This window comes from Rhinatrema bivittatum, chromosome 8 (assembly GCF_901001135.1).
Source record: "Rhinatrema bivittatum chromosome 8, aRhiBiv1.1, whole genome shotgun sequence".
In the NCBI taxonomy this organism is placed as follows: domain Eukaryota; kingdom Metazoa; phylum Chordata; class Amphibia; order Gymnophiona; family Rhinatrematidae; genus Rhinatrema; species Rhinatrema bivittatum.
The window spans coordinates 224,652,030-224,679,801 of NC_042622.1; the positions used below are offsets into that span (position 1 = coordinate 224,652,030).

Here is a 27,772-nt window from a genome sequence, read left to right on the forward strand (position 1 = left end):
GTTAGAATTTCTCACAGAGCTCCTAACCGCTATGCTTACTGCAGAGCGGAAAAAAGAAGACTAAGGGAGACACCTGTGATCACAGGGATAATAGCAGGCTGAGTATGCTCAGTGCACTTAGTGTGCCAGTGTCAGTCAAAGCTTTACAGAAACTTTGACAGAAAAGTTTTCCGTACAGGGCTCCATCCTGTGATGTCACCCATATGTGAGGACTACCATCCTGCTTGTCCTGGGAGAAACTAACTTGCAACACTAGGAGCAAAAACAGTATGGAGGATGGTTATGCATAACAGACAGCACACAAGACACCAAGTATAAAAACAAATCTTTAATTTCTGTTTCTTTGGCTATACCCCCTCCAAAACAGTTTTTGGCATAACACAGTGTTTCAGTTTAAGACATTCAATGAGGTTCTTATAGATTTTGTTTAAAAAATTACAATATTTTTCTTACATGGTTCTAGTATAATGGCGAGAATAGAATATTGAATCCATTTTATAATTCAGTCACCCAAGAAAGAAAGCTGCAAGAGAAAATAATACTATCCAAGGTTAAACACATTCACAACAGTGTAATATGCTGGAAGAGGTCAGAATTAGTCTTCTACATATTCTGGTTGGTTAAGCTCATTCTTCTGCTAAGGGCCATCTTTCCTGGCACTCCTTAGTTATGTTTACAATCTGACAAGATTACAGGTCAAGTAAATAAATCTATAAAAAGTTACTAATCCTTTCCTCCTCTATCCCTTGCTTCGGCTTGTTCAATGTTCCCCAGAGAAGCAGGAAGATGGCATGGAGAGGAGGATGATGCTGTTAGGACACAGTGGATTGGGTACTGTACAGCAGGAACAATGTGCAGGATTCTTCTTCCAAGGAAGCAGCTGCTGGACATCCCAGCCTTGGGTGCTTGCTCTGTGGCAAGGTTTTCTCTGTACAAGTAGCAGCAACTGCACTATTATATAAATACCCTTTGTATATAATCAGGACTGGAATTTTTTTTTTTTTAAAGAAAACCTAGGTGCCATCCAAAATACTTACATCCAGTTGAAAAAATGATTGTATATTTTTCCCCTCCTTTTTGAAAATCTATATTATTTTACTCACTTTTCCTGTTCCTTAACCCTCCTAAAATTTTTCTCTTTACTGCATCTTGCCCCACCCTACCTACTACTTCTTCTACAGTCCCAACAGCTGCTCCCAGTTCCACGCCATTGCCATGGCTCTTTGGCCCTGGTTCTGGTTCCTCTATCCGGCTCCAGGAATGAGTTTTAGGCACCTGGGTTTTTTCCAGCCCTGTAAATAACCATATCATCAATGTCCTGAACTATATACAACCCCTAAACTAACTTTTTTCTCCTACATAAAAAAAAATAATTTCCAAACCTAACTCCATTAAAAACTTAGCAAATTTAGATCTGGATTTTTTCAGCTGTAGTCAAATTATAATGCTGAACAAACTTTAATATAATTTAACTTCAACTCCCTATCACGCTATAAAAATATACATGTATTTCCCCAACAACTAGATTTGTTAAAGCTATTAATTAACTGGACTTGCACCACACATCTTGCCACCTATTCCACGTGCAGAGCTGCCAAGTTATCAGGTCCAGGAGGGAGAATTTAGGCCAGTCCTATATTTCTGACAACCCTATCCTAGAACATTATGGGACTTGCAACACTGATTTCAATAGGCATAATCAGGGAATACAAATACCACATTGCTTTGCAATGTAAGCTCAAATCCAAGACTGGCCAAAAAGTCTCCCTCTGGGTACTCAGTAGCTTGGCAGCTCTACAAGTGTTCAAACTGAAAAATAAAAGTCTAGGTTGGTTGATAAATTTTCCAGAAATGAGCAAGGGTTCTGGCATGCAGAGAGCTATATTGCTGCACAATTGTAATCAGTCTGTCTGTACCTCTTCAAGCAGCAAGCTTTAGTGACATTTAGCAGTATTTCACTGGTAACTAGAATTCGTTTATAGGATTTGGTGTCTGAACTTATGCACCAACAACAGTAACCAAATAATCAAAAAGATATATATAATTCACTTGTCGATTTGGTATTTGAAATATATATGTATATATACACATATACATACACACACATATCAGAAAAGAGAAAAAAAATCAAAAATCAGTATTACAAGACCGAAGGCCAGCAAGATGCCTTTTTCACATCACTCAGTTTATACCAGGATTCCTCACTATACCAGCAATGTATGCACATGTTCATGGTAATGCAAGGCCATTGACCTACAAATTGATTTTGGCCCACTGTGACTTCATGTTGTGTCACAGTTCAATTAATTATATAAAGTAATCAATTCAAAATATCAGTCCTCATGGTTTGCCAAACCTTTCCATAGTCTGTAGATTTTAAAAATTCAACTTTTGTCTTGCATTTCAGTGTGCTGAAAAAGCAACAGTAGCTTAATACCCAGAAAGTTGAAGTGGTTACAACACAGTATGTGGCTTTGTCATACTGCTTCAGTGAATGGGGAATTGTGTCATAATATGTGGGGAGTAGAGGATTATCCATGCTTTTATGTGCACCAGAAAAATCATCTTTTCACCTGATAGATCCTACTAAATAAGAATCTGGAGCTGATATTCAAAAAATGAGGGAACCTCATGATTGCAAAACTCACAGGGGGTGTAGAGTTATTTACAAAGAGTTCTCTGTAATCCAGTAACCTAGTAATCTACTCTTTTTAGAGTGACAAAGTTATAGAATCTCAATTATCTATTAAAAGAAAAACAACCCTCCCTCCCCCATCTGAAGAAAACTCCTATTCCATCTGTATTACAACCTACAAAGTCTAGTTTTCTCCACAATCAATACAGCTACTAGAATTCTACATTTGAGGGAGAAACTATAATGTAGTGGTCATCAAGGAAAATTCTGCTTGAAAATGGATGGACATGCTTAACTTTGCAACCAATGCAATCTCTGTGCGAAGGTTTCCAAATAACTAAGAAAGCTTTAAATCTTCAATGTGAGATTCTAAGGTTAGAAATGAGCCCAAAGTATATAAAAAATATTATATTATGGCATTAACATGAAGACAACATAAAAAAAGTTGTCATCACTATTCTCTGGAAACATGCCAAATAGTAAAGGGCTATATAGCAGATATATAGAAAGGAGGCAAGAAAGTTTAGTGGACTGTAATATTGCTATTGTTGGAAATTCCACACAAGCTGGAAGGTTTATGTTTTCAATCGACTTCTTGCATTACTCTAAATGGGATCAATGGCTCCAGTTGGGCTGGAAGCTGTATGTAACCAAGGATTGGAAAACTCCCACATTTTGTACTGGATCTTTCCCATCTTGTTTTCACTGGCCTGCTGCATATGGCCAGTTGAATGTACTGCCAGACAACAGCATGTCCCTAATCAGTGTTTCAATGGGAGTCTTCCCCACCAATCGCATAAAGAAGAGCTGTGAGATGAGAGAGGCTGGAACAGCTCGAAGTGCTGGCAGTCGCAGAAGAAGCCGGCCAAAGCGCTGTGGCTGTGAAGGATACTGGGAGCGGACGTACTCTGTGAGGGCCACTTGGGCCTTCTCCTGCAAATTCTCTACATGACTAGGGTCAGTGAGTCCACATGCATCTGGAGAAAGGCATTAAAAAAATAATTAGTGCACACACAACACATCAACAAGAAATCCTTAAGTATTAAAGTCTACAGTAATGTACTTACCTGTAGCAGATGTTCTCTGATGACAGCAAGATTTAAGTCCTCATAAGTAGGTGATGTCAATGGACAGAGCCTCAAGCAGAAGCTTGACTGCACAGCTTCCAGAACTTTTAGAAATTCTTCTAAAAATGTGTGGGATTGTCCCGCATCACAGCAATCGCACAGGAACCCTCCCAGTTCTTTAATTTAGCTAACAAGGAGGCCATCTTCTAGAGGAAGTGGTTGTGGACTGTGAGGACATCCTGCTGTCCTCGGAGAACACTGCTGCAACTAAGTAACTTATGCTTTCTCCAAGGACAAGCAGGATATGAGAGTCTTCAGAGGTGGGGAACCCCTAGCTGTAAGTTCCTTTAAATGAAAAAGGGAGATACATCATGACATGCCAATGGGCAGAAAAATGTTTTTGCTGGCAACCAGCCATTCTGAAATTTTTTTTTTGCAACAACCTGAAAATAAAAAGAAAGGGCCTTATGGAGAATGAAGTTGATTCTAAATCTCAAATAAATCTTTCAGGTCAGAAAGACCAAACTTACTGTCACGTCAGGAGTCTCTGTCCAAACAGTAATGAGATGTGAACGTGTGGACTGAACACATCACAGCCTTGCAGATATTTTTCATAAAGGCTGCTATCAGGTGGGCTACCAAAATCACCATGGCTTCAATACTGAATTTTGAAATGCCCTACCAAAGTCAAGCGTGCCTGGGCATAACAGAGCCATAAACGACCATCCAATTAGACAGTGGCTACAACAGTTCAAAAAGTGGGGTAGACTTTTTAAAGGCTAAAGCTCTCTTGCACTCTAAACTGTGTACAGACTGTTCACCCGTGTGGACAAATGTCTGGAAAAAAATACTAGAAGGGTTATTGACTGGTTAAGATAGAAGTCTGACACAATCTTAGGAAGGAAGGGATATATGCACAGAATCACTATTATGAAAAACCTTTGTATAAAGTGGATAAGTCACTTAAGGCCTAGTAATCATTAACTCTGCATTTCAAAGTGACCACTGCCAAAATTTGACCTTCCAAGTCAGCTACTTCAGCTCACAGTAGTCTAATGTCTCAAACGGAACTTTCATCAGCTGCAATTGTAACATACTGAGGTCCCAAGAAACAGTAGGAGATTTTAAGAGAGGCTTTGCAAGAATTTGACAACTAAAGGCAATACAGAGATGTATCTACCTTCTACATGTGATAAGCACCAACTGTTCTTACATGAACCTTAACAGAGTTAGTCTTGAGACCAGACGCAGACATGTAGAAGGTATTCAAGCATTTTTTATGTGGATTAGGAGAAATGAACTAGAGCCTTTCCCTCATTCCAGAAGGTGAACCTGATTCTGTGTGATGAGTGTGGGAGAATTCCTCAATCAAACTGGATCCCTAGACAGGTCCCAAAGAAGTGGAAACCAAATGTATCTCAGCCAATATGGAGCTATAATGATCATAGTCTCTCATCCCTTCCGAGTTTTAGGAAAGTCTTTGTTACTAAAGGAATTGGCGGATGTGTTATAGAAGAACCCCCACCCTCCAATTCAGAGAGAAAGCATGTGAAGCTAGTTTGTCTTTTGACTCTCTTCTCAAATACTAAGGGATGTTTTTGTTTAGAAAAGTTGTAAAAAAAAAATCCATATCTGTTTCTCACTCATTAGAATAACTGGTTTGCTACCCTCCTACTACCCACTCCTCCTTCCACTTCTCCCTCATGTGGTTCTAAGTACCTGCTCAGGTTGTTCACAAGATAGGCTCCTTGCCTGGCAGGTATGTGGCATTGATGGTCATCCCTTGTGAAATGGTCTAGTTTCACATCCTTACTGCTTCCCAATACAGGAGGTATGATCATGTTCCTCCCTGCTTGTTCAGGTAGAACATAGCTACCAGGTTGTCCATTTGGACAAGGATGACTGTAGGCCAATTCATCTCTGAAAGCCTTTAGAGAGTGAATGTTTAAACTTCCTAGAACTAAGAGTAATCCTAATCTGATGACGTTTTTCCTGGAACAGACCAAAAGGCCTTGGGTATGGAGCCTCTTGACACCATCAGGCCCACATCCTCAACATTTCTGCTTTCTCTTGTTGCTTCCACAGTGAACATCAGAGTGATGGCCCTTTCTTATGGAAGAAAGACTTTTGCAGAGCTACTATGAATTCCAATTGAGGTGACAGTCTCAGAAGAGATTTGGGTTCATTTCTGATGAGCCCTAGCAACTCCAGCATCTGAATGGTTTTGCTAACTGATTTGTTTGCACCTTCCTGAGAGATACGCTTGACTAGCCAATCATCCAGATAGAGAAGCTCATGTACTCCTTGCATGCATAGGTGCACTATAAACACCCTCTACCCCCCATGTTACCTGAAGTCACCATTTGTTATACAGTGCTCTACCCAGTTTGTATTCGTTGTTCCCCCTTAACCTCACCCTAACTCAGTTCTCTGCTAGGGTGCCCCAGTGTTACCAATTTTGTTACCAATTTGTTACCAATTTGTATAAGTTGTTATCTCGTAAACCGGAGTGAAGGCAACCCGCTAAACTTCGGTATAAAAAAGCCCCGAAATAAAAATAAAATAAAAAAAAATTTTGTGAATACTCATGGTGTGGACACCAGGCCGAAAAACAGGATATGGTACTTCCTATTTCTTATGACTTGGATGCATCTCTATGTGGGTGTATGCATCCTTTAAATCTAGGGGAGTCCTCCCATTTTCTTTGGTACCTAGAAATACTTATTTATCTGATTTATACTCCAAGTTTTGGCACTTCAAAGCAGATTACATTCAGGTACTGTGGATATTTCTCTGTCTAAAGAGGGCTCACAATCTAATTTTGTACGGGAAGCAATAGCGGATAAAGTGACTTGCCCAAGATCACAAGGAGCAGCAGTGGGATTTGAACCCTGGTTTGTAGCCCAGGGCTCTAATCACTAGGCTACTTCTCCACTCCTTGGAATAAAATCCCTACTATATTTCCCTGATGGAGCAGGCTTTACTGCTTTGGTCTTCAAGAGGGAGGAGAGCTCCTTTAGCAGTAGTAGCAATAGTTTCTCAATGGGCATGAAATCTAAATGATGGTGAGAACCCACTGGGCCAACAGTTTAGGAAAACTTTAGCCTTCTCCCTATAGAAAGATTCTGTAGGATGCAGGCTGTATATTCCTGCATCCTGTCAAAACCCCATCCTGCATTTTGGTTGGGGAGTGGTCTGTCTGAATCATTGAGGACCCTCTTAAAGGGGGATGAGGAAGCAGAGGATAATGCCGCTTTGGAAGACAGAAATGTCTCCTGGGCACCCAACTTTAGTACCTCCTTGATTATGTGCAGAATGGGTTAGAAGTGATGTAGAGAAAGCCGAAAGCATGGTGGTAAGTCTTATTTGATCCACTGCATCCTTGATTTTCTCTCTCTTACAAGGAGAGTCAGCAAGCCTATTCTGAGCATCTAGTTTAAGGTCATAAGCCTATAGTCATAACAGTCTGTGAGTGCAGATTCCAATGGCAGAGGCTCTTAATATATTCTCAAAACTATAGGTGAAGAAGACCAAGTGTTTTCCACAGTCTTGACCCTTATCCACTACTGCTTTTAGGTCATCCAATGCCTTTTGAAGAAGACCATTTGAGAGTGCCCTGATCTTTTCCAGAATACTATGCAAGTACTGACTCATAAAAGGTCAGTAGGATGCTATGAGGGCCATCAGAATAGCATTCTGGTAAAACTTGCTCTCAAGTGTGTTAAGGGTACAAGAGACTTTCCCAGTGGGGACAGAGGAGTGCATCTTGGTCCTTTCTGCCTTCTTAAGAGCTTATTCGACTACTACAGATTTATCTGGAAGCTGTTTGTCAAATCCAGCAGCTTTTTGAATATAATGCATCAGCCTAACGAGGTACAGAAAGGGGGGAGAGGAAGGGCTTTCCGACATTATTATCTGTGCTTTCTTAAGGATAGCATCGACGGGCATTGCCAAAATTTCCTTTGGGGGACTGAGTAATTGCAGGATATGCAAAAATTCAGCCTCATTCTCTAAATCAATTCAAATATACTTGGACATTTGTCTTACAAAGTTGAAGAAAAGGTCCTCAGGTGGGGACTTTTTCCTTTCTTATGAAGGATACAGGTTGGAAGGAAGACCTGTGGATTCCTGCTGTTCAGAAAAATCCTCATATGTATAACCCTATCCTAAAGAACCCTCATTCAAATCAGATGGTGAGATTGGTGATGTGGCCTGAACTTGCACCTGTCTTTCTAACACCTAAAAGATTTGAGTAGATCCCAAAGTAATTTGGTGTGTTAGAGAGGCTTCCCCCTCCTGACGCACTGGAGATAGACAACTGTATGGGTAGCATAGATACTGATGTCCCTCTGGTTACCAGTACTGATGCCATAGGTGCCAGAGCACTGAGAGCCTCCAAAATAGGTTGGACCTCATTCTGCATCAATGTTAATGCTGGTGCACCGAATCAAGCCAGTTGATGCTCCAGCATCTTCTGATATTCTTAAGTTCGGCCTCAAAGATTGCAGATGCCAATATGGAGTTAAAGGCAGGAGAAGACATCTTTCTGGATTATCTGAGGGGTCTTGGAGGTTGTCACATTCTCCCTGACTGTCTTGAAAGTGAGCAACCTTCTCTATAAAGGTCACTTGGGAGGAGGTATGGCTGCTGCTAATGCTTCCCTGCGCTTGTCACGGTGCATCTACCAGGACTTATGTCAGCGCTTCTTCACTTGATGCTCTGTGTTAATGTTTCTCAGTATCAATATTGAATATTGTTTCATCGGGTGGGAAAAAGTAGCAGATGCCGTGTCTCCTCAATCTCAATGTTGATAAAGTTTAATGCTTCCTTGATACCAATGCACCACCAGTGTCTGGTGTATCTCCTGGGCCCTTTATGATGATGCATAAGATGCCAATGGCTTGTATTTATCCAACCCGCAGAGCTTTTCCATGAGCTCTAAATGCTTTCGATGGCCTCTGAAATTCATCCTCCTACATGTTGAGCATCCCAAGATGGTGTGGTTCTGCCCAAGGGACAGCTTACGTTGGTCATGCAGCTGCACACTTGGAGCACTTTGAGAAATTACTGGTCCTCTTCTGCTTGGTGGACACTGGGTGAAAAAATAGCTGATGCAAAATCAAGCGACTCGATTTTTGCAAACAAAAGTGACTCAATAGTTGCTGCTTCAATGCACCAGTATCTGTGTTGATGCAGCTGAAGAAAATAAAGAGAATTTTAAAAAGGATGAAAACCCTAACTAGGGAAATAAATGGCAAGTGAAAAAATGTCACATCAAGGGTCCCACATGAAAAGAAAAACAGCTGGAGGGCAGCAGAAAGCAGAGGGGTTTTTACTTCAGCAGTTGTGCAACCAACTGGCTTTGCAGAAAAAAGAAGAGAAGAACAGAGGGTCCCTGTAAACAGCTGCAATAAAAGACAAAAGACGAGCTTCTGAAAGCTCTAGAATCTGTGCAGTTAAGCTTCTGACCAGGGCTCTGTCTGATGACATCTCCCAACTGGGAGGATTTGCAACCTTTTTGTCCTCGGAGAAAGGAATTCTTCACTACAAGCAGCAGTTTCACTAAAGACATTTTTGCCACCTATCAATTAAGCATTACCCCCATAAATGTACATAACAAATTAGTGGCACTAACATTTTTTTTAAATGACCCTATTGGTTTCTAGCATGTAAAAGTTTATTTCTTCTTAAAGATCCACTACATGATCCATTACCATAATCAACTACAAAAATTACATGGACAGCATCATTCTCAGATCAAAGAGTCAAGTTTTAATAATTTAATCCTAGTATGGATCAAAAAGCAGTTAAGGGTCTTGCAGGGAAACCCTGAACACACAAAATTAATTATGTCTAGTTTAAAAGCACAGTACAATACAACCTCTACAGAGCAGTCAATTAACAATTTTACATTATTTCTTGCTGATTTTGACTACAGTAGTTGGGGGGTAGCTAACAGGTTTGGGGACCAAAGACTAGATTACAGGAATGTAACTGGATAATAGCATGTAAAACCAGAACAGGCAACATAAGAAGTACCTTTTAAAACCTGGACTGTCTACTTCCTATTTACTCTTTAGTCATTTACACATTCTTAACCAAGAGAAAGATGCTTTCTAGGTATCTGAAAAACAAGGCATGAGGATCATCATAAAAAAACAGCATGTCTAATCCCCTCAAAATTTAAAAGTATAATATATTGTGGAGACAAAAAATAAAGATGACCTAGAGATAAGACCAGCAAGACAAACAAAGCCAAGAAATGTGTAAGTTGATATTTTGAGGATTGTGGATAAGTATTGGAGGTATGAATCTGAGAAGGAAAAATTTGGTTCTTACCTGCTGTCTTTTCTTGAGTCCTAGCAGGCCAGTCGATTTTGCACCCTTAACAGCAGATGGAATCAGAAAAAAAAGAAATTGTTTTGATGTCACCCTTATAGGAAAGTATCGGACTCGTTCTCTGAGAGACAGGAGCTCTTTGCATTTCATGCACATGTACAATTTCTCAGTGGCGGGTAAAGTGTCACATGTATGATTTTTTACCCGCCATTGAGAAATTGTACATGTGCATGAGATGCAAAGAGCTCCTGTCTCTCAGAGAACGAGTCCGATCTCTGGAGGCTAGAGAGGCAGACCTGGAGGAGCTGAGGCAGACAGAGACGTATATAGATGAGACCTTCATGGACATAGCAGGCAAGTCTCAACTTCAGACTGGCAGCCCTGGTGCTGCCTTGGAGGAAGAAGGTCTCATGATCGAAGAGCATCAATCTGGTGCAGCAGGAAAGAATCCTGTAGCAAGGACCTGCTCTCCAGGTGGTGCATTGTCCTTTTGCACCGAGGATGTGTCTCCAAGGGCTACTGCCCAGGAGTACTGCCCAGGAGGGAAGGGTTAGGTCGGCCGTCATAGTTGGTGAATAGATTATTAGGAATGTAAACAGCTGGGTGGCTGGTGGGCATGAGGATTACCTTGTAACATGCCTATCTGGTGCGAAGGTGGTGGACCTCATGCGTCACCTAGATAGGATTTTAGACAATGTTGGGGATGAGCACGCTGTCGTGGTACATGTGGGCACCATCGACATAGGAAAATGTGGGAGAGAGGTTCTGGAAGCCAAATTTAGGCTGTTAGGTAGAAAGCTTAAATCCAGAGCCTCCAGGGTAGCATTCTCCGAAATGCTCCTGCTCCACGCACAGGTCCCCAGAGGCAGGCAGAGCTCCGGAGTCTCAATGCGTGGATGAGACGATGGTGCAAGGAAGAGGGAATCAGTTTTGTAAGGAACTGGGGAACCTTTTGGGGAAGAGGGAGTCGCTTCCGAAGGGATGAGCTTCACCTTAACTAGGGTGGAACCAGACTGCTGGCGCTAACCTTTAAAAAGGAGATAGAGCAGCTTTTAAACTAGAACAAAGGGGAAAGTCGACAGTTGCTCAGCAGCGCATGGTTCGGAGGGAGGTATCTTCAAAGGATACTAATGATGTATTAGAATTAGGGCATCCCAACAGTGAGGTTCCAATAATAAGAAAAGTAGTCCAAGAGCCTGTAACTAAAAACTCACCTCAGCTAAAAACTTCTAACGTATCCCTATCAATTAAAAAGCAGAATGAAAATACAAACAAAAAACACACTTTGAAATGTTTGTATGATAATGCCAGAAGTCTAAGATGTAAGATGGGAAAATTAGAATGTATAGCAGTGAATGATGACATAGACTTAATTGGCATCTCAGAAACATGGTGGAAGGAGGATAACCATTGGGACAGTGCTAAACCGGGGTACAAATTATATTGCAATGAAGAGGGGACATCCGGGAGGCAGTGTGGCACTTTATGTCCAGGATGGCATAGAGTCCAACAGAATAAACATCCTGCATGAGACTAAATGCACAATTGAATCTTTATGGGTAGAAATCCCTTGTGTGTTGGGGAAGAGTTTAGTGATAGGAGCATACTACCGTCCACCTGGCCAAGATGGTGAGACTGACAGTGAAATGCTAAGAGAAATTAGGGAAGCTAACCAAATTGGTAGTGCGGTAATAATGGGAGATTTCAATTACCCCAATATTGATTGGGTAAATGTATCATCAGGACATGCTAGAGAGATAAAGTTCCTGGATGGAATAAATGACAGTTTTATGGAGCAATTGGTTCAGGAACTGACGAGAGAGGGAGCAATTTTAGATCTAATTCTCAGTGGAGCACAGGATTTGGTGAGAGAGTAAACGGTGATGGGGCCGCTTGGTAATAGTGATCATAATATGATCAAATTTGAACTAATGATTGGAAGGGGTACAGTAAGCAAATCCATGGCTCTCGTGCTAAACTTTCAAAAGAGAAACTTTGATAAAATGAGAAAAATAGAAGAAAACTGAAAGGAGCAGCTACAAAGGTAAAAAGTGTGCAAGAGGCGTGGACATTGTTAAAAAATACCATCCTAGAAGCACAGATCAGATGTATTCCACACATTAAGAAAGGTGGAAGGAAGGCAAAACGATTACCAGCATGGTTAAAAGGTGAGGTGAAAGAGGCTATTTTAGCCAAAAGATCTTCATTCAAAAATTGGAAGAAGGATCCAACAGAAGAAAATAGGATAAAGCATAAGCATTGGCAAGTTAAATGTAAGACATTGATAAGACAGGCTAAGAGAGAATTTGAAAAGAAGTTGGCCGTAGAGGCAAAAACTCACAGTAAAAACTTTAAAAAATATATCCAAAGCAGAAAGCCTGTGAGGGAGTCAGTTGGATTGTTGGATGATTGAGTGGTTAAAGGGGCACTTAGAGAAGATAAGGCCATCGCGAAAAGATTAAACAATTTCTTTGCTTCTGTGTTTACTGAAGAGGATGTTGGGGAGATACCAGTTCCGGAGAAGGTTTTCATGGGTAATGATTCAGTTGGACTGAACCAAATCACTGTGAACCTAGAAGATGTGGTAGGCCTGATTGACAAACTGAAGAGTAGTAAGTCACCTGAACCGGATTGGTATACACCCCAGGGTTCTGAAGGAACTCAAAAATGAAATTTCAGATCTATTAGTAAAAATTTGTAACCTACCATTAAAATCATCCATTGTGCCTGAGGACTGGAGGGTGGCTAATGTAACCCCAATATTTAAAAAGGGCTCCAGGGGTGATCCAGGAAACTACAGACCAGTTAGCCTGACTTCAGTGTCAGGAAAAATAGTGGAAAGTGTTCTAAATATCAAAATCACAGAACAAATAGAAAGACATGGTTTAATGGAATAAAGTCAGCATGGCTTTACCCAAGGCAAGTCTTGCCTCACAAATCTGCTTCACTTTTTTGAAGGAGTTAATAAACATGTGGATAAAGGTGAACCGGTAGATGTAGTGTACTTGGATTTTAGAAGGCGTTTGACAAGTTCCTCATGAGAGGCTTCTAGGAAAAGTAAAAAAATGTCATGGGATAGGTGGCGATGTTCTTTCATGGATTACAAACTGGCTAAAAGACAGGAAATAGAGAGTAGGATTAAATGGACAATTTTCTCAGTGGAGGGGAGTGGGCAGGGGAATGCCTCAGGGATCTATATTGGGACCCGTGCTTTTCAATATATTTATAAATGATCTGGAAAGTAATATGACGAGTGAGGTAACAAATTTGCAGATGATAGCAAATGTTGCTTACCTGTAACAGGTGTTCTCACAGGTCAGCAGGATGTTAGTCTTCACAAATGGGTGATATCACAGGATGGAGCCCTGTGCGGAAAACTTTTCTGTCAAAGTTTCCACAAAGCTTTGACTGACACTGGCACACTGAGTGCACTGAGCATGCTCAGCTTGCAATTATCCCTGTGAGCCACAGGTGTCTCCCTCAGTCTCATCTTATAGCTAAAAGCGCAAGCGAAACTAAAATAAACGTGAAAACGTATAGAGACCCAACTCCGCGGGGTGGCAGGTGGGTTTCGTGAGGACTAACAACCTGCTGTCCTGTGAGAACACCTGTTACAGGTAAGCAACATTTGCTTTCTCACAGGACAAGCAGGATGGTAGTCCTCACAAATGGGTGAGTACCGAGCTGAGGATGCCCGAGAGTGCACCAAATGCACCCAAGACGCGCGAAGGGTGTGATGACGTGGGTGGAGGTTGGAACGGAGGGCATCCTGAAATCCTTAAAGGGTTGGTGGAAGGATGTTGGGTAGTTAACCCGAAAGGAATAGGAGTAGACGGATTGGCCAAACATGGAGCATGCCGGCTAGTCATATGTAAGCAATAATGGGCTGCGAAGGTATGGAGAGAACTCCAGGTTGCAGCCTGATAATATGTGCACAAGCAGCAGTGGCCGAAGGGAAGCTATTAAGGCTGAGGCGGATGCAACAGAGTGTGGTTACACACAGTGTTGTAGTGAAATGCCTGCTTGTTGGTAGGAAAAGAGATACAGACCATTTATTAGGAGGAATAGGTCTGTTTGCCAACTGGAACTCGCAGCTTGGCTCTTGCCACAGAAGGAAAGAGTTAGGTGGAATTCCTATGGAATGTAGGCAAGCTAGGTAGAATGCAAGCATAGCCTTTTCTGTCCAAGAAATGGAAAGAATCCTCTCGCTCTGGTGAGAGAGAGGTGTTGGAAAAAATGGGCAGAGTATATCCTGATTAAGGTGAGATGCAATGTCTACCTTAAGAAAGATAGAAAGTTGAACACGTGAAAACCACTCAGTGACGGAGGAACGCAGGGTCAGATGAGTATGTAACTAGAAGTGTATAACTCATTGACACTGCTGGCAGAAATGACATTTATGAGGGAAGAATTTCCCATGCCAAACTGTGAAATGAGAGGAATGGAAAGGCTCGAACGGAGAATGTATGAGACTTATAAGCATGAAATATATGTTCCATTCCGTGACTAGTGAAAATAGAGGCGGCTTGATCAGTGGATAATCCATGGTAAGCTGACTCAGAAGGGATGTACCGTAAATCGGGTATCCCCACTCCCAAATGATACACCAATTGGAATAGAGGTGTACATATGTGGAGGATGTCTGGGGAGCACAATCTGAGGGAGCAAGAGAAAAGAGTGGTGTAGAAAAAAGAAAAAGGGTAATACCCTTTTGTATGCGTCATGGACTGAATCAAATCACGGTGAACCTAGAAGATGTGGTAGGCCTGATTGACAAACTGAAGAGTAGTAAATCACCTGGACCGGATGGTATACACCCCAGAGTTCTGAAGGAACTAAAAAATGAAATTTCAGACCTATTAGTAAAAATTTGTAACTTATCATTAAAATCATCCATTGTACCTGAAGACTGGAGGATAGCAAATGTAACCCCAATATTTAAAAAGGGCTCCAGGGGCGATCCGGGAAACTACAGACCGGTTAGCCTGACTTCAGTGCCAGGAAAAATAGTGGAAAGTGTTCTAAACATCAAAATCACAGAACATATAGAAAGACATGGTTTAATGGAACAAAGTCAGCATGGCTTTACCCAGGGCAAGTCTTGCCTCACAAATCTGCTTCACTTTTTTGAAGGAGTTAATAAACATGTGGATAAAGGTGAACCGGTAGATATAGTATACTTGGATTTTCAGAAGGCGTTTGACAAAGTTCCTCATGAGAGGCTTCTAGGAAAAGTAAAAAGTCATGGGATAGGTGGCGATGTCCTTTCGTGGATTGCAAACTGGCTAAAAGACAGGAAACAGAGAGTAGGATTAAATGGGCAATTTTCTCAGTGGAAGGGAGTGGACAGTGGAGTGCCTCAGGGATCTGTATTGGGACCCTTACTGTTCAATATATTTATAAATGATCTGGAAAGAAATACGACGAGTGAGATAATCAAATTTGCAGATGACACAAAATTGTGCAGAGTAGTTAAATCACAAGCAGATTGTGATAAATTGCAGGAAGACCTTGTGAGACTGGAAAATTGGGCATCCAAATGGCAGATGAAATTTAATGTGGATAAGTGCAAGGTGATGCATATAGGGAAAAATAACCCATGCTATAATTACACGATGTTGGGTTCCATATTAGGTGCTACAACCCAAGAAAGAGATCTAGGTGTCATAGTGGATAACACATTGAAATCGTCGGTTCAGTGTGCTGCGGCAGTCAAAAAAGCAAACAGAATGTTGGGAATTATTAGAAAAGGAATGATGAATAAAACGGAAAATGTCATAATGCCTCTGTATCGCTCCATGGTGAGACCGCACCTTGAATACTGTGTACAATTCTGGTCGCCGCATCTCAAAAAAGATATAATTGCGATGGAGAAGGTACAGAGAAGGGCTACCAAAATGATAAGGGGAATGGAACAACTCCCCTATGAGGAAAGACTAAAGAGGTTAGGACTTTTCAGCTTGGAGACGAGACGACTGAGGGGGGGATATGATAGAGGTGTTTAAAATCATGAGAGGTCTAGAACGGGTAGATGTGAATCGGTTATTTACTCTTTCGGATAGTAGAAGGACTAGGGGACACTCCATGAAGTTAGCATGGGGCACATTTAAAACTAATCGGAGAAAGTTCTTTTTTACTCAACGCACAATTAAACTCTGGAATTTGTTGCCAGAGAATGTGGTTCGTGCAGTTAGTATAGCTGTGTTTAAAAAAGGATTGGATAAGTTCTTGGAGGAGAAGTCCATTACCTGCTATTAAGTTCACTTAGAGAATAGCCACTGCCATTAGCAATGGTTACATGGAATAGACTTAGTTTTTGGGTACTTGCCAGGTTCTTATGGCCTGGATTGGCCACTGTTGGAAACAGGATGCTGGGCTTGATGGACCCTTGGTCTGACCCAGTATGGCATTTTCTTATGTTCTTATGTTCTTATACCATTTTGAAAAGAAAATTATTACTTACCTGCTAATTTTCGTTCCTGTAGTACCATGGATCAGTCCAGACCGTGGGTTATGTCCCCAATCCAGCAGATGGAGTCAGCCAAAGCTTTGAGGGGGCGTCACCATAAGTAGAACTACCCCCTCTGCAGGAGTTCAGTATCGAGTATATCAAAGCCCGAGTAGAAAAACCGAACCCCCTCATTGAATCAAGTTTATCAAGTTTATAGAAATCGGCAACAACCAGCCATGTAACTGTAGTAACCAACTAACAGTGAGCGTCCTACAACGTGTAGGAGGCTGCAGAGACAACAAGTCAACTTGTGAGGAGCTGGGACAACAGTGAGAAACTGACAAGTGGTGAAGTACAGATACCCTTACCGTTCCCACGAGCAAGGTGGAGCAGGATTAGAAACCCAAAAGTGGTGGGCGTCTGGACTGATCCATGGTACTACAGGAACGAAAATTAGCAGGTAAGTAATCATTTTCTTTTCCCTGTACGTACCTGGATCAGTCCAGACCGTGGGATGTACCCAAGCTTCCCTAAATCGGGTGGGGCCCTGCGAGGCCTGCTCGGAGAACCTGTTCACCAAAATGTCCCGTGGCTGAAGAGGCGAGGTGTAGGCGATAATGCCTCGCGAACGTATGCAACGACTTCCAGGTAGCCGCCCGACAGATCTCCTGGGGTGAGACCGAGCGAACCTCTGCCCAGGAGGCCGCCTGAGACCTTGTAGAATGCGCTACAATGCCGGGCGGAGGCGTCCGCCCCGCCCCCACATAGGAAGCGGCAATACCCGCCTTCAGCCATCTTGCAATTGTTGTCTTGGAGGCCTGGGAGCCTTTCTTCGGACCGGACCAAAGGACAAACAGATGATCGGAAGTCCGGAACTCGTTGGTAGCCTCCAGATAGAAACGCAGCGTGCGTTGGACATCCAAGAATCGAAGAGACTTCGGCTCGGAGGCGGAGAAGGACGGCAACTCCACCGTCTGGTTCACATGAAAGGCAGAGACCACCTTCGGTAGGAAGGAAGGGACGGTACGGATCGAAACTCCAGAGTCGGAGAAACGGAGGTAGGGCTCCCTGCACGACAGAGCCTGTAGCTCTGATATACGCCGAGCAGAACAGATTGCCACCAAAAATACCGCCTTGAGGGTGAGATCCTTAAGTGTCGCGGTGCGCAAAGGCTCGAACGGAGGCCCCGAAAGGGCACGAAGCACCAGGTTGAGACTCCAGGAGGGACAAGGATCCCGTAGCGGAGGCCGTAGATGTTTGACACCCTTGAGGAAACGAGCAATGTCCGTGTGCTGCAAGAGAGATCCCCCATCACGCAACAGCGAACCAAGCGCGGCCACTTGAACCCTCAACGAGTTGTAGGCTAGTCCCTTGTCCACCCCGGCTTGTAGGAACTGAAGGATCTGAGGAACCGAAGCCGTTGTGGGACTGGTGTCCTGGCTGGCACACCACAGCTCGAACACCTTCCAGACTCGAACGTAGGCCACCGACGTGGACGTCTTGCGCGCCCGCAGCAGCGTGGATATTACCGCCTCCGGGTACCCCCTGCGCCGGAGGCGTCGCCTCTCAAAAGCCAGGCCGCAAGACAGAAGAGTTCTGCCTGCTCGAAAAATACCGGGCCCTGGTGTAAGAGGAAGGGGAGGTGCCCCAGCCTGATCGGGCCGTCGACCACCAGCTGCAGCAGGTCCGCGAACCAGGGTCGCCTGGGCCATTCCGGGGCGACGAAGATCACAGCCCCCCGATGTCCTTCTATTCTGCGGAGCATCCGTCCCACTAGGGGCCACGGTGGAAATGCATAGAGCAGCAGATGTGCCGGCCATGGGAGCGCCAGGGCGTCCACCCCCTCCGCCCCGCGTTCTCTTCGCCGGCTGAAGAAGCGGGGAGCCTTGGCGTTTAGAGCGGATGCCATCAGGTCTAGGTGGGGGGCCCCCCACCGATGGACGAGGAGTTGCATCGCCTCGTCGGACAGAGACCACTCCCCGGGATCCAGCCGTTGGCGACTGAGGAAGTCCGCTTGAACATTGTCCACTCCGGCGATGTGTGACGCTGCTAACCGGACGAGATGACGCTCCGCCCATTGCATGAGCAGCGCTGCTTCCAGCGCGACCTGTGGGCTGCGCGTGCCTCCTTGGCGATTGATGTAGGCCACGGTGGTCGCGTTGTCCGATAGCACTCTGACTTCCCGGTTTCGGAGGAGCGGGAGAAAATGCCGCAGGGCGAGTCTGACCGCCCTGGTCTCCAGACGGTTGATGGACCATGTCGCCTCCACCGCCGACCACGTTCCTTGCGTGGCGCTGCGATCGCAGACCGCGCCCCAGCCCGCTAGACTGGCATCGGTGGTTACCACCACCCAATCCGGTAGGTCGAGGGACACGCCTCGGGCTAGGTTCACCGGATCCAACCACCAGCCCAGACTGTCCCTGGCCTTCTGAGGGAGTGGAAGAATCATCTGGTAGTCCTGCGAGACCGGCTTCCAACGGGAGAGGAGCGCCCACTGTAAGGGCCGGAAATGCGCAAACGCCCAGGGGACCATATCGATGGTGGATCCCATCACCCCCAGGAGTTGCAGGTAGTCCCAGGAGGTGGGCTCCGGTAACGCAGAGAATCGTCGTATGTGATCCCGCAAAGAGAACGCTTTGTCCTGTCGCAGGAAGACCTTGCCCAGTCGGGTGTCGAAGGTCGCCCCCAAGAAATCCAAGCGCTGTGAGGGCACGAGGGAGCTCTTGGAAAAGGTCACCACCCATCCCAGGGAATGCAGGAACTGTACCACCCTGGACACGGCTGCCTGGCCTTGGGTGAACGACTTCGCGCGAATGAGCCAATCGTCTAGATAGGGATGAACCAGGATACCCTCCCTCCGGAGAGCCGCAGCCACGACTATCATGATCTTGGTGAAGGTGCGTGGTGCCGTCGCCAGCCCGAACGGGAGAGCTATGAACTGGAAGTGCTGGTCCAGGATCTTGAATCGAAGGAGACGATGATGATCCGGGCGGATGGGGATGTGTAAGTAAGCCTCCGTGAGGTCCAAGGAGGCGAGGAACTCCCCCCGATGCACCGCTGCAATCACCGACCGCAGCGTTTCCATGCGAAAGCGGAGCACTCGGAGGGACTTGTTGACCTCCTTGAGGTCCAGAATGGGCCGAAACGATCCGTCCTTCTTTGGCACAACGAAGTAGATGGAATAGTGGCCCAAGCCCACCTCTCCGAAGGGCACGGGCGCAATAGCGCCTATCTCCTGAAGCCTGTTCAGCGTTGACTGCACCGCTTGCCGCTTGAGAGCCGAGCCACAAGGGGAAAATACGAAACGACTCTTCGGTGGTCGGACAAATTCCAATGCGTAACCTTGCTTTACGGTGTCCAAGACCCACTGGTCTGAGGTAATCCGCGCCCACTCCCTGTAGAAGAACTTCAGCCGCCCCCCCGATCCTGGGGACGGTGGAGTGGGCGAACCTGGCATCATTGCGAGGACTTGGGGGAGGGGTTACCTGTCCCGAGAGCGGGGCGCGCGGGCCTGCGGCCGCGAAAGGAGCACGACCAGGGCTGGGACCGGGAAGCGGCCGGCCTGGAGCCCCCCGGCCTGTAGTTCCTGTAACGCCGTTGCGCTCTGGCTCTAGTCCGGGACGAAGCGAACGCCCGGGAAGGGCGATATCTATCCTCCGGGAGGCGGTGAACCGCATTTTCCCCCAGCGACTTGATGAGCTGATCCAGATCCTCCCCAAAGAGGAACTTACCCCTGAAAGGCAGGGAGCCCAGACTCGATTTGGAAGACGTATCTGCCGCCCAGTTGCGAAGCCACAGCAGCCGTCTGGCCGCCACCACCGAGACCATGGACCTTGCCAGGACGCGAAACAGGTCATACGAGGCATCCGCCCCGTACGCCACTGCAGCTTCTAACCTATCCGCCTGGGCGGCCTCTGCCGCTGGCAGATCCTGGGAGGTGAGAAGTTGTTGAACCCACAGGAGGCTTGCCCGCTGGGCAAGGGAACTGCACATCGCTGCTCTCATACCCAGCGCGGAGACCTCGAAGACTCTCTTCAGGAAGATCTCCAATTTGCGATCTTGCGTATCCCGCAAGGCCGTGCCACCTGTCACCGGTATTGTCGTCCTCTTCGTAACCGCCGAGACTGCGGAGTCAACTCTCGGAACCTTGATGAGATCCAGGAAATCTTGCGGTAGCGGGTACAGCCGTTCCATGGCACGACCCACCTTCAGAGACGCTTCAGGGGTATCCCATTCCCTCGTGAGAAGCTGCAGGAACGATTCGTGAATGGGAAAAGCCCGCACCCTCGGGCGCAGGGCCGCCAGGACCGGATCTCCTTTCTTCGAGGATGTGACCACCGCCGGCGCTACTGGAGCGGGCGGGTCCGGCGGCGGATCCAGATCCAGCTCCTGAATGATGCGTGGTATGAGCTCGTCCAGCTCTTCCCTCTGGAAGAGGCGCAGCGTACGCGGGTCGTCCCCCTCCGTCGTGGCGTCCCCTTGCCCCAGATCCGTGAAGTCCGGGTCCAGGTCCACTGGGTCCGGCATCGCTCCCCCTGTCGCTGGCGAAACCCGGGCACGTGCGGGAAGACGAGGGGCCCCCGCTCCCGCCGCAACGGGGGGGGCCTGAGCCGAAGGCGAGGTCCGGCATAGCTTGGCAGGGGGGGGGGGTCCACCGGCGCATCCAGACCCTGCAGGTATGCCGTGTGCATAAGCAGGACAAACTCCGGGGAAAACCCCGGTCTCGCCGCGGGGGCTCTGGAGGGGGGCACATCCGCGCTCTCCTGCCCCTGCGGGCCTTGCTCCGGCCGCAAGGTCGGGGGCGAATCCGGTTCCGACTCCCTGTCGTTCGGCCTCTCCTGAGGTCCCTCGGGGCGCCGGGTGTTCAAGATGGCCGCCGTTCCCGCCAGGACTGGGGGAGGGGCCCGCCCACGGCGTCCGGGCAGAGGCGCGAGGAAAGAGAAATCGGCGACGGGCTGTGAGGTGCCTTCCCCCTCGGGAAGGCACCGGGCACAGATGCCCTCACGGGAGATGCGGGACCCCGGTTCGCCGCAGGCCGCGCAGTGCGTGGGCCGCGGCATCGGATCGTCGAAAAAAAAAAAAAACCGCGAAAAACGAAACGCCACAGAGAAAGGCAAAAAGTGAGCCTCGGGGTCCCGCGAGCCGAAACGCCGCCGCCGCGGGGGGGCCCGATGGCCTGCACTGCCCGCCGACGTGAGGAACAAGAAGCCGCGGGGGGGCCCTCCTGGCCGCACTACCCGCCGAGAAAAAGGTGCCTGCCTGCCTGCCTTCTCGAGCCGCCCACGAGGCGCTCAAGATGGCCGCTGTCAGTGTGGCAAGGGCGGAGAGGCCGGTGCTGCCGGCATCCGCGAGGTACCAGAGGTTTTTGGGGAGCTGAAAAGCAAAAGGCACATAAACTTACCCCGTCCGTAGAATAGGAAAAGAAAGGACACACACAGAGGGTAAGCCACGCCTCCCCAAAGTTGAACCCCTTAATTAGTTAATTAACTTAATCAATCCTTTTTTTTTTTTTTTTTTTTTTTTTTACAAACTTGATTCAAAATAAATAGGCAGTAGCCCAAGCAAAACAAGACCAAGGTAAAGGCAAGAGCTTATGCTGAATTGGGAGCACTCCAAATTCCCTACTCGCATCTGCTGGAGTCAGAAAATACTGAACTCCTGCAGAGGGGGTAGTTCTACTTATGGTGACGCCCCCTCAAAGCTTTGGCTGACTCCATCTGCTGGATTGGGGACATAACCCACGGTCTGGACTGATCCAGGTACGTACAGGGAATGGTAGGATTTGTGTGTGGAAGGTTTTGTGACGCTACCAGAAACCTGAGAACATCAGGCAGTCTACGATTTGGGACTGACTGGTGAGAAGGTAGATTGGTTACTGGTGTGATAGATTGAGAAGTATGGGAAGCATACTGGTCTCGGTCAGGGCGAGAGTTAAAGGAATAGTGAACCTCGTCCCAGTTCAACATTAGAAGAGTGCTGGCTATGAGAGTCAGCAGAAGAGATATATTTAAGAAGCCCTTGATGGAAGAAAGGCATCTATGGGAACGCATTGGAAACATGTGTAGGGACTAGAATCTATGCACCGTATGATTCGATTCAGACGCAGAGGGCAAGTTCGGTTGACCTCAGCGTTAAAAGATTTTTCTCTTTATACATGTAGTCGGAGACCATTCAAGAGAATAGAAACCTACATGGAGAAGGTCTGCTAGTGCGTTCAGAAAATCTCTTAGATGAGTGGCCTGAGGATGCATGAAGCAAGCAAGGGCCAAGGATAGAGCTGCGTAGCTTCTCAGCAGGGCAGCTAAGGTAAAGCAAAATTGCTTACCTTGTAATAGGTGTTATCCCAGGACAGCAGGATGTAGTCCTCACATATGGGTGACATCAGTAATGGAGCCCTATATACGGAAAAACTTCTCTCAAAATTTCTATGAAACTTTTGACTGGCACCAGAGTGCCTACTGAGCATGCCCAGCATGCCATGATATTCCCCAGTGACAGCAATCCCAGTTAGGAAATGTATAGTGAGTCATGAAGAAGTTAGAGCTCCTTGCATGGACTGACTGTGGTTGTGCAGTTGTCCATGCAAGGAAGAGAGTGAATGATGTTGCAGTCCGCAGAGAAACAGCATTCACCAATAGTGATTCAATGAAATATTTCGGCTGCCAAAGCTGATGCCAGCGGCAGAGTTGTTGACTCACCATAAAGCACTTAGAAAGATTAGAGTAATGTACTTACTGCAATCTGGAAGCATGGAAACAAGAGTTACCATTTTACCTGTGACTTCTGAAGGAAGTTGGTACTTCTGAGGTCCAGGATGTGCGGAGAGTAACTACTTTCTGTTGAAAGAAAGAATAGTGTAATTAAAACTCCCGACCCCCCCCCCCCCCTCTCTTCCCCCTATGCGCTTCGTAGCGCTTGGGGGAGTGTACCGGGACTTTGGTACAAGGTGGGGTGGCCGCTCTGATATCCGGCCAGATGGGAGACCAGGGGGTGTCCCAGTGGAGAGGCTGAAGTAATCTGGATATCATGTAAGCTCCCACAGGAGTGTGAGCGGTAAAGTCGTACCCGCATTTCTGTGTGCTGTACAAGGCGACACTAAGACCTGACGTCAGGCTTCAAGGTGGACTTGTACTTGAGGCAATATTTGCTGAAGCTCGTGTTTAGCAGATCAGCAAACGCACCTGAACCTTGGTTTTGAAGCAGGAACCAGAGGACAGAGCATTAATCAGTACAGAGCCTCATTGCTGGAAAGGGGAGGAAGCCCTGACGCAATCCCAAAGAAATGAAAGAGGGGTTCTCTTGGTATTGTGGCTAACATAGCTAGCATAGCGATATGTGACACTAATACAGTTCTTGAAAGGCACATGACCCAGAACTTTTCGAACCATGTGATCCGAATTAGAGAACACATCTCAAAGGGAATGCCGCAGAAGCGGGTACTTACCATCCAACGTGGATCGCCACAGGACGAGCCGGTGAAGAGTGCTGGCTCCGTCAATCTCCGGAGTCCTCGAGGGGTAGGCCGTGGACATAAACGTCCGCCTCACTCTGAAACCTGGTATGGTGGCACAGGTACAGAGGAGACAGGCCGGGCGTGATTGGCATTTCGACTGCTATTGAAAACAGAGGGCCAGAATCCCACACCACTTGACGTTGGGGCACGCCGGGAACAGGGGAGCCGATTAATGAGCTCATGATCCCCTCCCTCGTCGCAGCGGCTCGATGTGTCATGACGCCAATGCAGAATCCGTCGGACCTTGATCCGGTGTTTCTGGATCACCCAGGGTTGCCAAAACTGTACGGATCAGTGCTGATGGCAATGGTGATGTTGCTCTGCCCGAGCATTGTCCAGCATCAAGAAGGATGGCACCAATGTGCTGGATGGCGTCAGCAGCGGACGATCACTGTGTCGGCAACGATGGGTGCCATGGTGCTCGGCCCAGTCTTTCCCCAGCGCCGAGATGGAAGTCCTCGCTGTCCTGGATGGCGATTGATGACAGATTGTCAGTACGCCTGCTCTGCTAATAAGGGGCTTGAAAAAGAACCCAAAGCGTGGAGCATTGTATGCAGGCGAGGGCATTACGTGGCGGTGCTATGTCAGTATTGACGGTATCGATGGCAGCTGAAGCGGCCTCGAGGGCATCGTCAAAATTGGATATGAAAAAACATCGATGACTCGGCCAGAGTAATGATGGCAGTGATGGAGCACTGACAGCATCGGCATAGGTATCTATGGGAACGATGTGGCATCGAATAGTCGAGAAAAACATCGTCATTATTGAAAAGAGATACCGGCATCGACGGAGTTGGTGACCGCATCGATAGGAACGTCGAGGACACCGATGGGAACAACGTGGGTGTCGAGGGCATCGATGTATGGGGGCGGGCGCCGACGTCCTCTGTGGCATAGCCACGGGCATCGACAGTATGTCCAAGGATGTCGACGGTATCGATTGGACCGACTCAGGTAGCAAATGTGTGCGTGGAATCGGCGCCATGGACAGGGGTGTCAATGGCACCGACCTGGGCACCGATGGAATCGATGTTGGCATGGACCCCATGGATGGAAGAGACACCGACATCGATAGATCCATATTGGCATCGATGCCAGCCATGAAATTGGCATTGGCATCAATGGCATCCATGGAAAAGGTATAGGCATGGATGCCCATCGATGGAATCGACCTGGAATCGATGTCCATCGATGGAGAACACCTGGGCATCGATGTCCATCAATGGAAACCACCTGGCATCGATGGCCATCGATGGAAACCATCTGGCATTGAATAATGTCCATCGATGGAATGGGCCCTGGCATCGATGTCCATTGATTGAATCGACCTGGCATCGATGTCCATCGATCACCTCGATGGAAAGGCTCTGGACATCGATGGCATCCATAATTTAAGGGATGGCATCGAGAAAAGTGACCCCGGCATCGATGGAAGAGTCCCGGGCAATGGTGGCATTGACCTGAGTATGGATGGCAGCGACGAGACAAAGTGTGCGTCGATGGCATTCACCGGGTAAGGCGGCACCGAAGAAGCCCAAGGAAAAAACAGCGCGAAGGAGTAAAAAACCTGGCAGCACTGATAAAAGCGATGCAGGGAGGATGGAATCAGAGTACCGCGGGGGAGGGGTATTGATGGCACCTAAAAATCCAGGGCGGTCTGAGGGGGGGTACCTAAGGTAGCGATGGGGCATCGACTGCGCGAGGGTACCAGGGAACAAAGGACCCGAAACTAAAGGGGCCCTGGCGGTAACGGAAACCGTTGAAGTCCCTATCCCACTAGCGCTAATAACCAAGCAGAGTGACACAGAGAGACATTCGCAGGCTATGTGCAGCTAACTGAAAAAATAGGGAGAGGGAAGGCCTCAGTCGGTTAGCAGGCCAGAAGGTGACAGTAACCGACCGAAAAAATAAGTCAAAGTACTCACCTAGCGTCGTAAAAACGTACGCGGAGGGAGACCCGTGCAGGGAAAAGTGTCTACTGAAGTAAAAAGTAAAGTGTTTCCATGAGGAAAAAAGTTAAAATTTCCTCACAGAGCTCCAACCGCTATGCTTACTGCAGAGCGGAAAAAGGAAGACTGAGGGAGACACATGTGGCTCACAGGGATAATTGCAGGCTGAGCATGCTCAGTGCACTCAGTGTGCCAGTGTCAGTCAAAGCTTTGTGGAAACTTTGACAGAAACGTTTTCCGTACAGGGCTCCATCCTGTGATGTCACCCATTTGTGAGGACTACCATCCTGCTTGTCCTGTGAGAAACAAAATTATTCAAAGTAGTTAAATCACAAGCGGATTGTGATAAATTGCAGGAAGACCTTGTTGCGCCTGGTCGAGGATGGCTGAGCCCTCTATTGCTCACCTTTTTTCTGCCTGACTCAGTTCCTTTTGGGAAGATGGCTGCCTCTGCTTCTCAATGCTGACCCCTCCGGCGTCCACAGTTCAGCATGGGCGATTGCATTCACCATCTTTCTCCTGGAATCACCTAGGTCACGTGAGCGCGTGCAGCCCCGTCCTTTACGTGCGTTATGGCGGGAACCTCGGGGGCTCTGGTATTTACATTCCGCTCACGATTCCTAATACGAGTTAGCAAGGAATCCTCCATGCTGATCTCTCTACGTTACCAGACACTCCCGCTCTGTGTACTCTCGCTCCAGGACGACTTAGGTATCCGCTCCACGGGGGTCTTGCCTTGCTCTTCTCCACCCTTTGGGGTTACCTGCTACCCACAAGGACGCCTAAAGTACCCGCTCCTCGGGGGCCTTGCCTCACTTCTATCTACCCTCTGGGGTTACCTGCTACCAACAAGGACGCCTAAGGTGCCTGCTCCTCGGGGGCCTTATTTTGTCCCGGACCTCTGCTTCTCAGGGGTTCCCACCTACTACAATGGCGAAGCACCAGAGTGAGTACTACCGCTCTCTGCATTGTCTCATCTCCCTCTTCATAGATCCTCGGCCTAACCTGCATCGCGGACCACTACCGGATTTACTCTTGCTGGCCTTTCCTTCTAGGCCTGGGGTTGGCCTACCCCGCTTCACAGACCATTACCAGACCCATCTTCCTCTCGGGACCTGGTGAGACTATGGAGCTGCCTTTTCCACTCTGCTGCCTGCAGACAGAACATAGTCATCTGACATCTCCTCTGCTGGTTGGGATCATTACCCGTTCCTCAGGTTACCCTCTACGTTGCAGTATAATGAAACCTAAATTCTCTGTGTCCATCTCTGCTCCGGAGCTAGCCTATCGCTGCAAGTCCCCACAGGGCGGAGCCCTGTGGGAGGTGCCATCTCTTGCAGCAACCAAGGGCCCACTCCTCAATGTCCAAAATACAACAGATTGCTAACTCCATGGACCCGGCTCAGCTCGTAGCCTTACAGGCCATTCCTAGCCTGGCCCAACAGATTACAGAACAGAAAACTCTGGAGACACTAGCTGCTGCTTTCAACCAGTTGAATGCCCAACTGAATATGCCAATGGTTCCAGAGAAAGATTCTTCTCCTCAAGTGGTTGCAGTCCGCACCACTGTACCGCTTCCAGCTCCTATCCTCTTCTCTGGTGATGCCCAGATGTGCAGGGGTTTTATTAATCAGAGCTGTTTGCACTTCTCATTGCAACCAAACTACTTTCCTAATGCTGTTTCGAAGACTACCTATATCCTATCGCTACTCGATGGAAGAGCCCTGGCTTGGGCTTTGCCTCTCTGGGAACACAAATCGGTATTTGATGATCCAGCACATCAGACCATCGCAGGGTCTACTCTGCTTCACCTTCAAC

At 47.1% G+C, this 27,772-nt stretch overlaps 1 protein-coding gene across 1 annotated transcript in view; it reads right to left on the bottom strand.

Annotated features, from left to right (window-relative positions):
• Positions 1 to 313: 313 nt before the first annotated feature.
• NR2F6 (nuclear receptor subfamily 2 group F member 6) overlaps positions 314 to 27,772 on the bottom strand; it is a 95,737-nt gene continuing 68,278 nt past the window's right edge. Inside the window, exon 4 of the mRNA XM_029613747.1 lies at positions 314 to 3,612. Within this exon, the coding sequence (XP_029469607.1) occupies positions 3,338 to 3,612 (275 nt within the window). The 3' untranslated portion in view covers positions 314 to 3,337. The remainder of the gene's footprint in view (positions 3,613 to 27,772) is intronic.